The sequence below is a fragment of the Falco naumanni genome, chromosome 4 (assembly GCF_017639655.2).
Source record: "Falco naumanni isolate bFalNau1 chromosome 4, bFalNau1.pat, whole genome shotgun sequence".
In the NCBI taxonomy this organism is placed as follows: Eukaryota; Metazoa; Chordata; class Aves; order Falconiformes; family Falconidae; genus Falco; species Falco naumanni.
The window spans coordinates 97,106,035-97,122,224 of NC_054057.1; the positions used below are offsets into that span (position 1 = coordinate 97,106,035).

General features: G+C 40.5%; 2 protein-coding genes across 3 annotated transcripts in view; one reads left to right on the top strand and one right to left on the bottom strand.

Annotated features, from left to right (window-relative positions):
- The window catches only part of ATXN7 (ataxin 7), an 89,678-nt gene extending 82,837 nt beyond the window's left edge, over positions 1–6,841 (bottom strand). The window contains exon 1 of the mRNA XM_040589812.1: positions 6,737–6,841. The gene's annotated coding sequence lies outside the window, so the exon portion shown is untranslated. The remainder of the gene's footprint in view (positions 1–6,736) is intronic.
- Positions 6,842–6,885: 44 nt separating this feature from the next.
- Positions 6,886–15,909, top strand: THOC7 (THO complex 7). 2 transcript variants are annotated; one of them, XM_040589814.1, is made up of 8 exons: positions 6,886–6,990; positions 7,415–7,532; positions 8,424–8,551; positions 8,891–8,977; positions 10,416–10,473; positions 14,056–14,122; positions 14,235–14,304; positions 15,544–15,909. In XM_040589814.1, the coding sequence occupies exons 1-8, from the start codon at positions 6,972–6,974 to the stop codon at positions 15,609–15,611; spliced, it is 615 nt and encodes a 204-aa protein (XP_040445748.1). In that variant the 5' UTR covers positions 6,886–6,971; the 3' UTR covers positions 15,612–15,909. The 2 variants fall into 2 exon arrangements, with proteins under 2 accessions (XP_040445748.1, XP_040445749.1); XM_040589815.1 differs by lacking the exon at positions 8,891–8,977.
- Positions 15,910–16,190: the final 281 nt, after the last annotated feature.

Below are 16,190 nucleotides of genomic sequence, written 5' to 3' on the forward strand. Positions count from 1 at the left end.
AAAACTCACTCTGATGGAAAGAATTATGGGCATTAATCCCCTCAGGAAGGAGGATAGCTGGGTTGAAGTCTCCCACACATGTGGTGAACAGTGTAGCGGATAACAGCTCTGCTAATGACGAAAAGGGAACCAGAACCATTGCCACCTCCTGGGTTTTGAAAGCAAAGATTGACCTTTGCTCCCTTTTTGAAAGAAAAGGCTTATGATCCTAATTTCAAGAGAGCATGAATCCAAAATGCTCCCTAGGGAAAGGTGCTTAGCCCTGGATATAGGCAGGATTTAAGCATTCCTACTTTGGCTACTGTGTAGAAAATGTGCAGATTCATCATCTCCTTCAAGGTGCTCTGGCTGGTATAATTTTAATGAAACACCAGCAAATACTAAAGCATTTGGCCCCCTCCACTTCATGGAAACGTGACCCAGCTGGACTCTGTTAGATCAGCCTTCCCTTTGGTACATCCAGCTTGAGAACAGCAAGGAAGTGCCGTAGCCTGGATCTGCCTCTCCTGGATCTGAGAGTCTCTGCTGGAAGAGACCAGGTATCTTCTCATTAACCATGGTTTGAAGTATATATTCAAACCGTCTGCTTTGACAGCAACTGAAAATACATTTGTCCCACTCAAGAAAATGAGAAGGGCATGCCTTCTTCCTAAGGAGGCCACAACTTCTCTTTGGGGTCTTACCCTGCTTCCAGTCACTATCAGTAGGATAACGATGGTCAGAAAAACAAGTCAGTGTTTTCATTCCACATTTGACATACTAAAACCTAAAACTGAGCACGTGTTACCAAAACATACGACCGTGCCTCCTATTATTTGTTTCACTGCTCAGGCTTGTGCCTCACTCAGAAATCAGAGGGTGAGAACATGCTTCAGTGTATCATGTTTTATGGGAACTGTAAATTGTAGCTGTGCCTAAATACTACCCAGAGTTACTCTATTAAAAGAAAATATACCATAAAATAATCCAAAGCAGCATATAAACCCAATTTAAAATGAGAAACAAGTTTATCGGTATAGACCTGATACTCTTTTTCTTCATCTTCTGAGACAGAAGCATTTCTTTCAGTATGTCTCTATGATACGCTCAAGCTCAAAGCCTTGTAAAATTTCCAGGTCTTCTTTTCCAGACCTGGACTTCCTTACAAAAAAAAAAAATAAATAAAACAAAACAAAACTAACCAACCAACTTTTATTAAACTTTGAAAAGCTGACTCAGAAGCTGCGCAATAGCTCTGATTCAGCTTTCTTAGCCAAGTCAAAGCATCTGGCCACGTGATTCAGAAAACACGGCTCTAAAGTCGGGCAAGAGCTGCTTTCCAAAGGAGGAAATGCCTGTTTTCCCTTGTAATCTTTGTGCAAAATTTCCTCAGTAGCACTAACAGTTATTTATTTAAACATGACACAAGTAAATATCATATTCACAACTCACCTATTGTTCATCCAATGTTTCAAGCCACAGTTAAATACAAACATTTACCATTTGGCCCAATGCCAACAAAGTCTCGTCTTAGTGCTAAAACCTCATTCAACATCCACCTCTTCCCCTGAAAACTCTTGGCACGCCACTTACGATCTTCAGGGCACAATGTAAATGTTACCATACCCATGAATTGAAGGATTAGGAAAGGAAAAATATAAATATGATCTTTTTTATAAAAAAAATAAAATATAGCAAGCCACACTGAAAAAATCCTGCCAATAAACTAAGAGGGTACTAGATAACTGACTAACCTGCCAAAAATAATTCCAAAAGAATAAATGGCTGCTTCCTTACAAAATACATTAAATGCCACCCTAGAATTACCTGACAGCCATTTTAAATCACAGAACGCACTCCAACACACAGAGTCTCCAAGGCATCGCACAGGCAGCTGAAGTCTACAGTTGTTAATGGTTTCTTGATTAAAAGAAAAATCTAATCATCTAATCCATCTTGCAGCAGTTTCATGACATTGAGTTTCACAACATACCTGTAAAAATATCTAGATTTCCTTGCAAAGTAGGAACCTACCAAGCCACTGGGAATAGGTATCATGGATCCAGCGTACCACTTCTAACTTTTGGTTATTCCACTGCCTCAATTAAAGCACCTTTGACACACATGCAAGACATGCTTTAATTTGCTGGGCACATCCCTGACCTTGCAAGCTGTTTTCTACACTGAGTACCTAAATTTCCAGTATCGTGCAGTTTTAGCTTGTTTGACAAGCTTTAATGAAATAGTGACAGATCACCTTAAAATGTACAATAATTGATCTTCAAGCTTCATAAATATTCAGTAGGATCCAGATATGAAATGTAGAAAGCGGTTACATAATTCCTGTGAAGATATCTGAAAAAGAGCAGTATCGGAATGCTACCTGTATAACCTAGATTAACCAAGAGACAGAGACTTTAGGAAAAGGTTATGCAAAAAGGACTGTGCAGCACTGTTGGGTTTTTAAGAATTACTAAGATAAGCTTTTGTCTCCTTTCATGACAAAAGTAGTAGTCATGTAACATCTTTCTAATGAACAAAACATTTCTAGGACTTGTATTTTGCAAAGTGCTTCTGACAAAAAATTCTGGAATTTTACATGCTTCTTTCAGTTACAAAGTGAAAAAGAAATAAAAACAATCCCGTAGCCCACAGCTTGTGGTTAAACTATTATCTGACAGAAGCCTGGTTTCTAAAGTATGGTATTAACAGTACATTTAATCAATCTCGGTAACACAGGCAGTAGACAACAAAATTGATTACTATCTGGATAACAAAATGTTGCATTTTTAAATTATTGTTATTGTCACTATAGTTGCAACAAGTATTTTCACTCTGCCTTCTCTCGTTATGTTGTAATTCTATGAAAATGTGCTAGCTCTGCAGAAACACAAGGGTCCATGTTAGGAAAGCTTTTTACAAGGCTAAGAACCACACTGCTTAGTATCTGAAAAAAATCCCCCAAAAGCAAACCCAAAAAACAAAACACTACTACTTGTTTACCACAACCACTGGATTGAAAAATTTCAGTTTTATCTGACAGAAGTGAATATTTTAACATCTGCAGAACTAGACAGCTAGTGTCTGAAGATTTTTGCAGAACAAGGTAACAAGCTCTTGAAAGACTGATGCTAGTTTTCAGTAAATGCTGAAGCTACAGAACACTGCAAAGAAACTATACCGCTAACATAATTTAAAACAAGAAAACAGGGTGACACCAAAAGATTAGCTTGGTATCAGTCTTACAGAAAATCACAGTATACAATCAACAAAGAAATAAAGGATGGTAGTAAAAAGTAATGCTAAACATAGGCTTACATAAAATAGGTCTCACTAAATAAATTTGGTATGGCTTTCTGACAAGAATATAGGTTGGACTGGATAAAAATACCTTGTAGTTTCTGACCTACTATACTTAGATCTCTGTAAGATTTAGTGACACACAACAGTTTGATTTAGAAGTTATTCAACACTAAGAAAACCTGGAATCTAAAACCACCTCATAAATTATTAGGGAGGCTTAGGGAAAATATTTTAAATCCACCTCATCAATAGTTAAAGCTGTTTTCTTGGCTCTAAAAATCATAGCTCATTATAGCTTGGAATACTATAAAAAGCTTCTTCCCCTTCAACTTTTTCTGCAGTTGGAAAAAAGAATATATATACACAGTTAAAGAAAAGGGGAGAAGGTATAAAGTCACTTTAAAGTTTGACTCTCATACTTTTATTTTTTTTCAGGAAAGAAAACTTCAGCATTAACATATTTTCTCAATTAAAAAAAAAAAAAAAAAAGAAAAGGTGTACTTAAAAGCCATTTCTTCAACAAAAAAGAGGACAGTAATGAAAAATCTGAACCAGTTCCACACACGTGTAACATCTTGCAGTACTAAACTTAACCAAGCTTATACTTCTTGTATCCAGAGTCACCTGGAAACATTACAGAGGATCATTTAACACTTTTGACAAGGACAGGTGTGCAACAAATTATTATGTATAAGCTGCTTCAGGGTCTTACCATATGGCACACATAAAGGAATTTAAGGAAAGAGGGAAAACAACATCACATTTAGCTTGGTTGAAAGTTTGCACACACAGGTACTTACTCGAAAAGAGCTGGCACAGAGTAAGGTGCTATACCCTGTGCAAGACATTTTTTCCTATTGCATGAATCTCCAATACTGATGCCTTAAGGAAAGTCCAACGCTACTCAGTATTTCTGCCAGTCAGTTGAAGGATTATATAAAAGACTATAGCTTGATAGAATCTGCACACAATACACGAACTGACGAAGGACAAACAAATAAGAGTAGGTCAACCCTGCTCCAGAGATCTACATCACGCATGACACCAAGTTAATGGAAAAAACATGCTTGTATACAGCTCAGTGCAACACATACTCCATACATGCGAAACAAGGGTTGTTTCGTACTTACAAGATGAGGAGCTCTACTTGGAAATGGAGCAAATCAAAAGATGACTCCAAACCCAGGAAATTCTCATGTGCATATAGAAATCCAGCAAGCTGGAAATGGCTTCCTGGGCAAAAACATCTCATGGATATTTAAAATGGCAAAATAGAGCAGGAAAGAGAACAGGCTATTACATCAATACGTAGCCTTAGTGAGATTCTTTATGATGTATTTACCAAGTTCTACTTCCCATTCTAAAAGAGAAAAGTTAATGAACATTGATGATGCCCTGTCTTAAAAAGAAAAATAATGGCTTTGTTCTCAAAATTGTTCTTATGAGCCAAAGACTCAGAACAGAGACTTTATAAGAATCTTGTAATTAGTAACACACATGAAGACAAGAACAGCACAAAAGTCATTAAATATTATTAACTAATCATGTGGACTGCTGTATTCTAAATTAATTACTCAAGGACTATCTATTTGTCATTGAGTAGAGTTTAATAAGACTATCTGACCAACACCGGAATGATGAACAAAAATTGAGAAAAGATTACACTGGATTAAACGACAAAAATATTCTAACATGATTAAATAAATAATTGTGTAAATAAATAACTGGATTTTCAGCTACAATAGTCTTCAGATCAACTTCTCTCTCTGGTAGAAACGGAAAAGAGTCACAAAATGGAAAGCGGTCAGAGAAGGGCAAGAAAAATATTGTCTTGATAAGACTGGATGCTTCAAGATGCTTAAGACTTCTGAGATGTAACCAGTACGTAAACAAGGAAAGGCAGCAACAAACCTCACTGTATAAAATTTGTGTAGGGAAGTTCAGTTAGGTCTTCTCCTCACCCTTTGGCAAAATACTAGTATCAATACTGTATCATAGTGACCAAAGCCTTAAGAAAAACAAAAGTTTTTGTCAAACCAACTATAGCAACAAATTCAGAGTTCATAAAAGCGAGCGTTTTTAATAATGCTTATATACCTCATGAATTCATGGCCTGTTCTTTGGCCCAAACTTTGTATAACTGAATAGAGAGTTAGGTTTGCACATAAAATTATGTCACCCACAAATCACATAATAATACAAAAACTTTCAAGAACAGAAATTACTTATTCAGGTTTTCTATGTTAGCAAGTCTTTATTCCAAAAGTTCAGACAGGGTTTTAATGACCGCTTCCTGTAACGCTTTCCCAATAGCACATTTCAAAGAATCTGACCAGTTGCCTACTGAAAACAAAGTACTGTCTTGAAACACTCCACAAATCCATAAATAGCTGTTAAATGCCGCTATCCAGAACAAAAAAGTGCCTCCCAATCACTCACAGCTTTAAAACCAGGAAAGCGCAGGTTATACCACACCTTCATTGGTTTTGTTCATACCCTGGTTTTCCCCACCATCCTAACATTGTCAACGCCAAGTGCTGAGCAGAACAAGTCCATTCCTACTTCAGTGTCCAAACCAAAACGAAGAGGGAATAGGAGGGTGTCAGGCTCTGGACATGTGTCTCGCATACCACGCATGATATATACCACAATAACAGGGCCAGCTTGGGCACTGCCCGAGTGTCAAGGCCAGTGGCCAAGAGCCTAAAAGTCAAAACTGGGTAACACCTTAACATCTCCTTTCTCCAGCCACCTCTAGCCTCCTTCTCCAGTGCCAGCTTAGTTCTTCAGGGTAGGAGGAAACAACTTCTGTTCCTATCTGCTGGTGACAGCCAGACTGGCCAGGAAACGCATCAAAATAATGACTTTTTGCACACCCCGGGCCCTGCTGCTTGCCTTCCCAGCATCGAGCGGGAGATGCACCCACGGGTGGCCCTGGAGAGGCCAGCCCGACCCCTCACGCTGTGCCACGGGCACATCCCCTGCACCCGCGCCAGGGCTCCGGCACCCAGCGCTCGGCACTCCCGCACCCCCCTGCCGCAGGGCCTGGCCAGCCACCGCCGCGGGTCCCACCACCCTCGTGCTGCCATCGCTTCAGCGCCGGGCACCGTGGCGGGGCCGACCACCTGCTCCCCCGCGCACGCCGCCATCACTGCAGGGCCGAGGCCGTGCGGCCACCCTGTCAGGGGAGGATGGGGCCGCCGAGGGCGATGGCAGCGGCGGCCCGGGGAGGACGCCCCGAGGCAGGAGCGCGGTGGGAGGGCGGCCGAGGCGCACCCCGGCCCAGCGGCGTCCCCACCGCGGCGCGTCGAGGGCGAGGGAGCATGTGCCGGGGGCATGGCGGCGCGGCCCGGGCGGGGGGCGGCGGGGCCGGGGGCGCGGTGGCGGGGGCGGGGAGGTGGAGCCTGGCTGCCGGCGCGGGGACCGCCGCTTCCCTCCCCCGTCGGCCCCTCACCTGGCGGGGCCGCCCCTCGCCAGGGGGCCGGTTCCACGCGGGGCGCAGGCCTCGCCCGCCGGCCCTCCCCGCCGCAGCCGCCGCCGGGCTGCGCGTCCGCCGCCAGCCGGCTCAGGCCCCAGCCGCCGCCGCCGCCGCCTCCCCCCTCCATGGCCGCCGCTCTCGCCGGCTGCATTGTGGGAAGCTGACCTCACTCGCTGCTGCCGCCGCCCCGCCGGCTCCGGCACTCGCCGCCATGGGGGCCGTGACCGACGGTGAGACCTCCCTCCCTCCCTCCTTCCTTCCTCCCTCCCGCCCCCGCGCCCGGACCCCGGCCCGGCCCGGCTCCCCCTCAGCGCCGGGCCCGCCTCACGGCCCCGGCCGCCCGCCGGGGAAGCGTGCCCCGGCCTCAGGGCCTGTCTCCGCGGACCCTCGGCGCCGACCCCCCGGCCTCTCACCCCGCGGGCGGGCCGCGGCTCCACAGCCCCGCTGCCAAGCCCTTCATGGCGGGGCACGGCCGGGCCTGGGGCGCCCCCCGCCCCGGGCCCAGGGTCCCTCAGCCCGCGGCCCGCCTGCGCCGCGGCGGGGCCTCCCGCCTCAGCCTGGGGAACCGGGTCCTGGCGGCCTGCGGGAGTCCCGCGCTCGGCCCCGGCATGCGGCTGCCGTAGCGGGAGGCATTAAACAGGAGTTTTTCCTCAGATGAAGTTATCCGCAAGCGACTCCTGATCGATGGCGATGGTGCTGGTGACGACAGGCGGATCAATTTGTTGGTGAAGAGTTTCATTAAGTGGTGTAATTCCGGATCTCAAGAGGAAGGGTATTTATTTTCTGGTTTTGTTTGGTTGTTGGTGGTTTGTTGTTGTTTTTTTTGTTTGTTTTTTGTTTTTAGTCTTGAAACTCTTTAGCTTGCATTTCAGTGGAAAACTGGACTTGATCCCTTTGGAAGAGATCCGTTGTAAAATGTATATATATATACATCAGCTTTTCAGTGTGGTTCTGTGGTGTTCCTAGTACAAATGCTGAGCGCGGTGGTAGGAGATGAGGACGAGAGACAGGTCAGAAATCACTGAAGGCTGCAGGCTGTATCATGAAACGTGCCAGCGCCGCTCCAATGCCCTCAGGATCATTCTGCCGCTGCGTGATCCATCAGGGAGTCCCGCTATTATAACAGGATCATGACTTGAATATTTTAGTTGGCAGTTCTGCCTTTATTCTGTTAGGGAAGGGTAATACTGCTGGTATTTCTGCTGGTGTGGTTCTTACTACTTTAGCCTGGTGTTTTTTAAAAAAGAGAGGGATGAAGGACAGCATGGTGGTGTGCTGTGGGGTCTGTACTAGTACCGGATATAAATTCCCAGGGGACATAATATATAATAACACTGCAGTATTAAAACGCTAATCTCAGAAGTCACAGAGCCAGCCCTGACTAGGAAGTTCATAAGCCCTGGATCAATTTGCCCTTTGCTTTAATACTCACACCTATAGGGACATGATGGTGGAATGAATAGATGCCATGTTTCTAACTGCACTTTCAAAAAATTATACATAGAATCTTTGAAACACTTCATTTCATAATTGTTACTTAACTGTTCCATGTGCTACATGAGGCTTTGTTTTCTTGCTTCGTAAAGGTAGAGGGTATCTTTATTTATATATATATATATTTATTTTTATGCTGTTTAGGAATAAATATCTTGTCTGTTTTCAGTTACAGCCAGTACCAACGAATGCTGAGTACTTTATCACAGTGTGAATTTTCAATGGGAAAAACCCTTCTGGTGTATGATATGAACCTGAGAGAAATGGAAAATTATGAAAAAATCTATAAGGATATAGGTAAAGATGAGAAATATTACTGTTTTCTGTTTGGCAATTTCTTTTTTTATGAACAAGCTCGTGCTAGTTCTGGTGAACATAATATATACATATGATGAATGATTTGGGGTTTTTTTTCTTAATAGATAGCACACATAAAAATTCTGTAAGCATCTTACCAATATATAAAGTACATAAAAATAAAAGCTTTTTAAACGTATTGAAGGGTATGTAGTTTTGAAGCTGACAGAGCTAGCAGGCCACCATGTCACAAACAGCTCTTTATCTTTTTATAATTTGACAGAATGGCTTCTTCACATGTATTGTTTGATTTCAATACAACTCAATTTTTTTTTTAAGAAAATAGTATAGCTGCAGCACACGAGAAGATTTCTGAATGCAAAAAACAAATCCTGCAAGCAAAAAGGATTCGAAAAAATCGCCAGGGTAAGGAGCAACACGTGTATTTACACTGGTCAATTTCATTATTTTGTTATCTTTTAAAATATATTGTATTGGAAAATAGATGCCAGTTTTTTGAAAGTGCAACGGAATATACTGGCATCATGAATACTGTATTTAGTCTGGTGGCCTCCACACCCACTACTAAAAGATTTTGATGGATGAGGCAGGCAAGATTGAACCAGTAGATCTCAATGACATGCAACATTGGGAAAACCTGAAACAGTAGTTCAGAGAGGCGTTTTCAGGCCAAAGAAAAACCCCCAAAGTATTCTGTCACAAGGTGCCTTGAGAAGAACTGAAGTACATTATTAACAGCAAGACAAGGGTTGAAAAGATTTACACCCAGCCCTGAAGATCATGGAAGTATATGCCTTCAGCTTTTAAGGGAAGGTAAATGCCTTGGCGTACACAGAGGCAGTGGTGCCAGTTACACATCCAACAACTCTGTACGTCTCCTTTCTGAATACCTGTTACGAGAGATGTATTTTTTCCCTGCTTTTAAAAGTATGTGCTGATAATTTCAGTTGAAACTTAAAGCATTTCCCTGTGATACTGGTTTGTCAAAAGGTTAGCAATTGAGAAGCAAGAATTCATTTTTTCTTGGTAAATGAAATGCAAAAAGAAAATTTTTAAAGTATAACAAGTGAAAGGTTTGAAATACAACTGTTTAAGCAAATTTGTAATTTTAAACTCAACTGGAAATGGAAGGAACCTTGACCAGTAGGAATGTGGAGTTCTTGCATCTCCACGAAGACAGGTCTGAAGTGTTTGCTTTTTGGTATGTTCTGTCTGGCCTGCAGCACAGATTTTTTCCATGTGAATGAGGTAGTTGGCATATGTACAATCTTAGTATCAGGCAATGGCTCTGTTAGTTGCCTATATAACCATAATATTGTTCTTAATGTGTAATACAGTTTAAAAAAAAAATCCTGTTTTTTCTCATGCAGCGTTTTTCACTAAAAATGTTATGTGTAACATCTTACAGCACCATTATCTGTACATATACATTAGATTGTATCTAAAACCAATGCTTATGAATCACTCATAAAAGACCGTGTGCAGCCATGCAGAGCTTTCTAAAGGTCGTGTTTTCTGGCCTCATCCTTTACGAATCACTAGCACTGGGTAAGTTTGAGTGATCAGATAATGGTCTACAATCATATCTGTAGTTCATTCAAAAATCTCTTTTGATGTAATAATCTACTTTGAAATGTTATAGTATGGTATATTTACATTTTTATATGTGTCTATTTGGAGGTACATTTTGATATATGTAAAGGGTTATGTAGAACTTTGAATAATGTTAAAACAGTTTTTTCAAGAAGGAGAAAGAATCTGTACCATTCTATGGTACTTGATTTTTGGTTCTTGATTCGATACTTACAGAACTATTTAGACTAACTATTTAAATTCCTTTCAGAATATGATGCATTGGCCAAAGTCATACAGCATCATCCAGACAGACATGAAACACTGAAGTAAGTATGAGACTGCATTAAATTATAATAATCCAGTAATCTAGAAGTCGCAAAATTTGACATTCCCTTGGTTTCAGATTGACCTTTACTCAGTTTTATATAATTTCTTTTGACACAAGACAGTCTTTGGTTTCATTTCAAAATTGTGCCCTTATCAGATTTCTTTACTTAATCTCCATCTGTATGGCTTCAGAAGCATTGCTAATCGTTTTGTGTTTGAAATTTTTCCATTGTTAAGGTAAGTGAACTCAGATGTAAATGCACATGTAATGTCAGTTTACCAGGGATGTGTTGCTCAGAAAAGAGAGATAGTGGGGAAGTGCTGTAAAATGCACCAGCAAGGGATTCAGTAGTCGTGCAGAATATGTAGCACACAAGCAAGTAAGGTAGGATGAGAGAAAGCAGGAGAAAGCTGTTAGGTTTTCTTTGTTTTCCTTGTAGTAGTTGTTCCTGCATGCCCGGTTATAAATTACCATGTTGTGTATTACAATACAACCTGCCCTGGCACGCAGGTTAGACCTACCTGTTGTCCAACTCACCTTGTGTGTAACTTAGGGTATTGCTTGTGTCAGTGTTGGATTTGGATCACTGGCTGTGCTTTTGGGTCATTTTGGGAAGTGGTGGGGAGATAAATGTTTTAAACTTTATCAAGCCACAGAAACATTCCAGGACTTACTGCATCTATGAGGTTTTTGTTCGTAACATGATTAAAAATATAGCATGGGGTTACTGGTCTCATCTAAGCACAGTTTGTGCCTATCCTGTTCCCACTTGAAATTGCAGAGGGAGGCTGTCTTTTCACATTCCACAGTCTTTCATAACAACAGAAAGATTTTTTTTATTGTATTATTATCCTAATAATAGCAACTTTATAGCTATAAGCCACTGAGAATATTTCACACATTTCTTTCTTGTATGTTGTTTTGCTGTGCCTTGATTTTATTACCACAACTTTATTACAGGCAATTCTCTTGAGGCTTGACTGCTTCTTACTTCATTAGTCAGCATGTGCTGCTTATCAAGCCGAGCTTCGTAATAAAGAATTATCAAAAGTGAAGTTTTTCAGATAAGTCAATTGATTAAGAATGGAAACAGCTAAATGATAGTATGGGGTTTTTTTAGAGGATGTCAGGTTGTTTAGGTTTGGGGGGGTTGTTCTGATTTTGATTAACACATCCAAGCATAAGTTTCTCAAGCAAAGCTAGAAATGATGGTAAGTTACAGCTAGTAAATTTGGCATTTTGTCTTCTCTTAAACTTAATTTTATAATCTGTTTGGGAGGATATATTACAGTTTGAAATACCAGTATGTTCATCCACTGGGAGAATGGCTACAGTGTATGCACTTTTTGTCCTTAGTCCTCCATATCTGTAGTCAAAGACACAGACTTGAACTATAACAAGTACGATCCCCCATTTTAAGGATGGGGAAATATGACACAGTAGCAGAATGGAACATTTTTAAAGGGAGCTTGGTACATAGATAGTATTTTAGCTTTAACTGACCTCTCCGAGTGAATAGACTTTAAATATAGGTACTAGATTAAGTTTTCATCCAGTATTTTAATTACAAGGCTTCCTTTCGCTCTAGTTTGAGGAAAGTATACAGAAAATCGTACTATGAACCAAGAAGGACCACCCTTTAATCAGAACGGAGGAAGGGAGCCTCACTAACAATGTCACGCTTTTTGTGGATCTCTTAATCACTAAAAACACTTGAGAAAACTTCTTGTGAGGAGAAATGTCATGGCTTAGTGTGAGAGTTACATTTATAGCTTTTGTAGGTTATAAGGCACAATAGGACAAAGTTCAGAAAAATACTTTCTCTCTGCTTTTAAGGGACTGTTTCTTGGAACAACAGTCATACAGCACAAAAGAAGAAGCAGCTGTTACCGGCTTAATCACAAGTAATGCACAGGAGCCAATTCAGGAAGTGACAGGAGCTGAACTACTAAATGGCAGTGTCTGCAGCATAATTAGGTGCAGTATCAGAAGAGCTGTTAAAGAGACCGAGAAATGACACTGGATCTTAGAAAAGCAGATATAAAAATGAGAAGGCTAGGCAAAGATTCTTTGGAGCGAAAAGTAAAAGTAGTAAAATTCCAGATACAGTGTGGATGTTACTAGCAAAAAATTGCACATCTTCTCACGGTCTGCTTATACCTGACAGCACAGTGTAAACCAAGTTTTGGCCAAATGGAAGTGTTTCAGAAACTAGAAACCAAATGGTAGCAAAGTCACTGTATGAGCCTGTAAGCTGTTAACCTGTTCCTGTTAAAGGGAGGGATAATGTCACACCCAACCCTCTTTCAGGCATTCTCTTCAAGGTACCAAGCATATTGGCTCAAAAAAAGACGACACCCTCAGGCAGCACTAAAACAGACCTTTTTCCCAGCCATTGTGAGTTACTTAGGACTGGAGGCCTTGTGGTTCCCTGCCCAGACTAGTTGCAGCAGCTGTAAGTGCTTCAGGGAAAAAAAAAAAAAAAGTTTTATTTCCTTACTGACCATTATATGGCTCTGCCAGCTATTTAATCAGGGATCATCAGCCTCAATCCACTTCACGTTTAAAGAAACAGATTATTCTCATTGCACGGAGCATAAATTACAGTAGGCATTAGATAAAAAGTAGAAGGGCCAAACTGGAGGTTTGGGTGTAAAAGTTGATGCTCCATCCTCACTGGAAAGCTAGTGTACATTATGGTACCTGTTATTCTTTGCCCTGCCTCAGAAAGGGTTGCGGTGGTCCATGGTGGGTCCCAATGACAATAGAAGGCAAGTGTTTGCAGGAAGATCCCAGAGAGGTGTTGAAAGATTATGTATTTCAAAAGGATATGAATAATAATGATTACAGGTGTTGAATGTTTCCTTTATCTCTTAATGCCAGAGGCAATCAGTCAAAATAAAAACTGGGATTTGAGAAGGAAATGAGTATGTATATGGATCACTGAGTTAATGATGTGTGCTGAGGTGTAAGCTATATCATGTAGTTTCATCAAAAATGTGGATTGTTCTACATATGTCTGCTGTAAAGTCTACCTGTTATCTAGTACTCTTGTCTGGTCAGGCCATTGGCAGGGATAAGGTACTTGGCTGTGTTTGGCCAACTGTTGTGTCTAGTAATTGTGTGTGTGTGTTGGGTATGTAGGTTTATCAAGTATGTTCTCCATGTTGATGCTGTTGACATGAGTAGAATAAATAAAAACATTTTAAAGAAATCTGTGAAGTAGCAAAGCCTATGAAAATGGCATGGGTGTTTAATGTAACCTACTTCTTTAACTGTCATTGTATGCTCAAATAAATAATACATCTGTGGCAGGACTGAATTGTTACAGTCCAAACACCCGATGCACAGCTGTATTCCAGCTTGGAGGCCTTGTTTTCTGTAAAAGTCCTGAAAGTACGAGTTTATGACATGATAGTTCAACATTTGTGTGAAGTGGCTTTAGGTTTGTCATTTCATTTGCTATTCTTAGTTTACCTATGCTCTTTAGTTAATGGTTCTTTTTCCTCTACTTAGTTCAAATCTATTTTGCAAGAATTTTACAGAACTTTTTAAAAACACTATGACAATTTCTTTTTAGGCAGCTAGAAGCTTTGGGAAAAGAACTGCAACATCTTTCTCACATTAAAGAAAATGTTGAAGATAAGGTAGGTTTTTCATACAGTAATTTGTGAGGAACGTAATTAGTGGAGAATCTGCTATGGGTTGTTTAGTTGTATGTGCTCTCAGTTTCCTAAAATACGTATTTTATCATTCCAGTTGGAGCTGAGAAGAAAGCAGTTTCATGTTCTCCTGAGCACCATCCATGAACTTCAGCAAACCTTGGAGAGTAAGTGTTATTAGGTAATACATAACTGGGCTGGGTTTCGGTGGATCAAGAGGAAACACAGCTTCCAGCAGTGGGCTAGCTATGGGCAGTTGAGGTTGTTGCCCTCTTGCATCGGCAGCATCTTTTTTTTTTTCCCCCAGTGTTAGTCCAGAGCCTGAGACTGCTCAGAATTTTTTCTTCTACAAGCTAGCCACTATGTCCTTTCCTGACCAGTGTCAGATTAATCTGTAGGCTTAATCTTAAATCTGTAGACTTATCTAAATATGAGGATGGCAAATAGCAATTTGAGGTTGTTTTGTACTTGTTGTTTTTTTTTTTTTTAACAGCAAAAGTATTTCTTACAGAAAAGTATTGTTGTGCATATTTCTAAACTTACTTCTGTAATTCCTGTTCCGGTAGTTTTGAACACATCGTTGCCATCATGGTATCATTTGGGGCTTTACTACAAAGAAATTGGAATACAGGAAAGATAAATGACTTGCCTACTCAGACAGTGAGTCTGTAATAGAGCAGGGACTAAAATTGTCATATGCAAGAACTAAATTCAAGAATTTAGACATACTCATCTTTTGTCATACAAATAGTATTTTCAAATGAGTGCTTTTTGTGCTCTAATATGGATAATATTATTTAAAATATTATTTGCTGGATATTTGCCATGTCTTCTGAAGACTGAATAATTGGTATAGCCTTTGAGCATGACCTGATTAAATACATAGATGGCTATAAGAGGAGATTTTCATTCTCTAAGGCCATCTAGATCTTCTTAAGCAGAATGAACTGTTAATCCTAGGTGCACTTTAGCAGAAGGTTATTGTTGTGTTACTAACACTTGATTAAGTATTAGTCTCTAAAATACATTTTCATATGAATGTATAGATTACCTTTCAGCTTCTAGGACTTTGTGAAGGAGTTAACAGTTTAGTGGAAGGCAGAGCTTTGGTTTGAAATAAATAAACCATTAATAGACAAAGAGAAGGCATGTACTTTGACGCAATCTGGTTCTGTTTGCTTGAATTGATATTACAGGCTTTACCCCATGTTTCCTGTAATAGCTGTTACAGATAAAAACCTTAAAAAGTGAAGGATTATTTTTGGTTAAAACATAGCATTTTGTGTGACGAGATACTCAATTAAACATTTAAGGCAATCAACATAAATTAATTAAGTGGGGGACAGCTCTGCAATATGGTCTGTAATAACCGAGCATGTTTGATTAATAGTAATATTTAATTTTAGATGACGAAAAACTTTCAGAAGCTGAAGAATCTCAAGAAACTCAGATGGAAACAGAGACCAAACAGTAGATGTAATACGAAGACTGACTATACTCTTGAAGAATATCCAAGTGTCTTCACTTCATGTTGAAACCGACAGTAAGAGAGACGGAGCTGCTTCCACAAATTTTTATACAAAAATACTTGTTTTGCTTATGCTTCAGGAGAAATCAGTTACAGGTCTGTGCAGACAGGCACTTTGTGTTAATCCGCAAACTTTGTAATTTGTGACAGGAAATGTATTTTGTTTTACAAAGGTTGAAGCTTCTGCACAGTGCTTGTGAGCTAAGGTGTCTGCAAAACATTGTCAATAAACGGTCTTTACAAAGAGTGTCCTATTTTTAGTAGGCATTGAGCCTAATAGTAAGGGCTCCTTTTCTTACCTGACATAGAACTGGGGGCAGTGCATCTTTGCGTAAGTCCCAGGTTCCATACCCTAGTCCAGGTGGGACCTAAAACTGAACTAAGTAGGGTCTTAATTTTTCAAAGTAGCTGCTGTTTTAGAACTTACTCTGACTAGACTAGAATGCGCTAGTTTCTTATAAAACAAATTACTTCTAATGCTTGTCAAGGGATGTAAACCAAAAAAAATTATACTGTACTAGCTTT

Bases quoted from the DNA above. Each gene is read 5' to 3' on its own strand.
- THOC7 (XM_040589814.1), top strand. The intron at 7,533-8,423 runs GTATTTATTTTC...GTCTGTTTTCAG, and splicing joins TCCGGATCTCAAGAGGAAGG to TTACAGCCAGTACCAACGAA. The intron at 8,978-10,415 runs GTAAGGAGCAAC...AATTCCTTTCAG, and splicing joins GATTCGAAAAAATCGCCAGG to AATATGATGCATTGGCCAAA.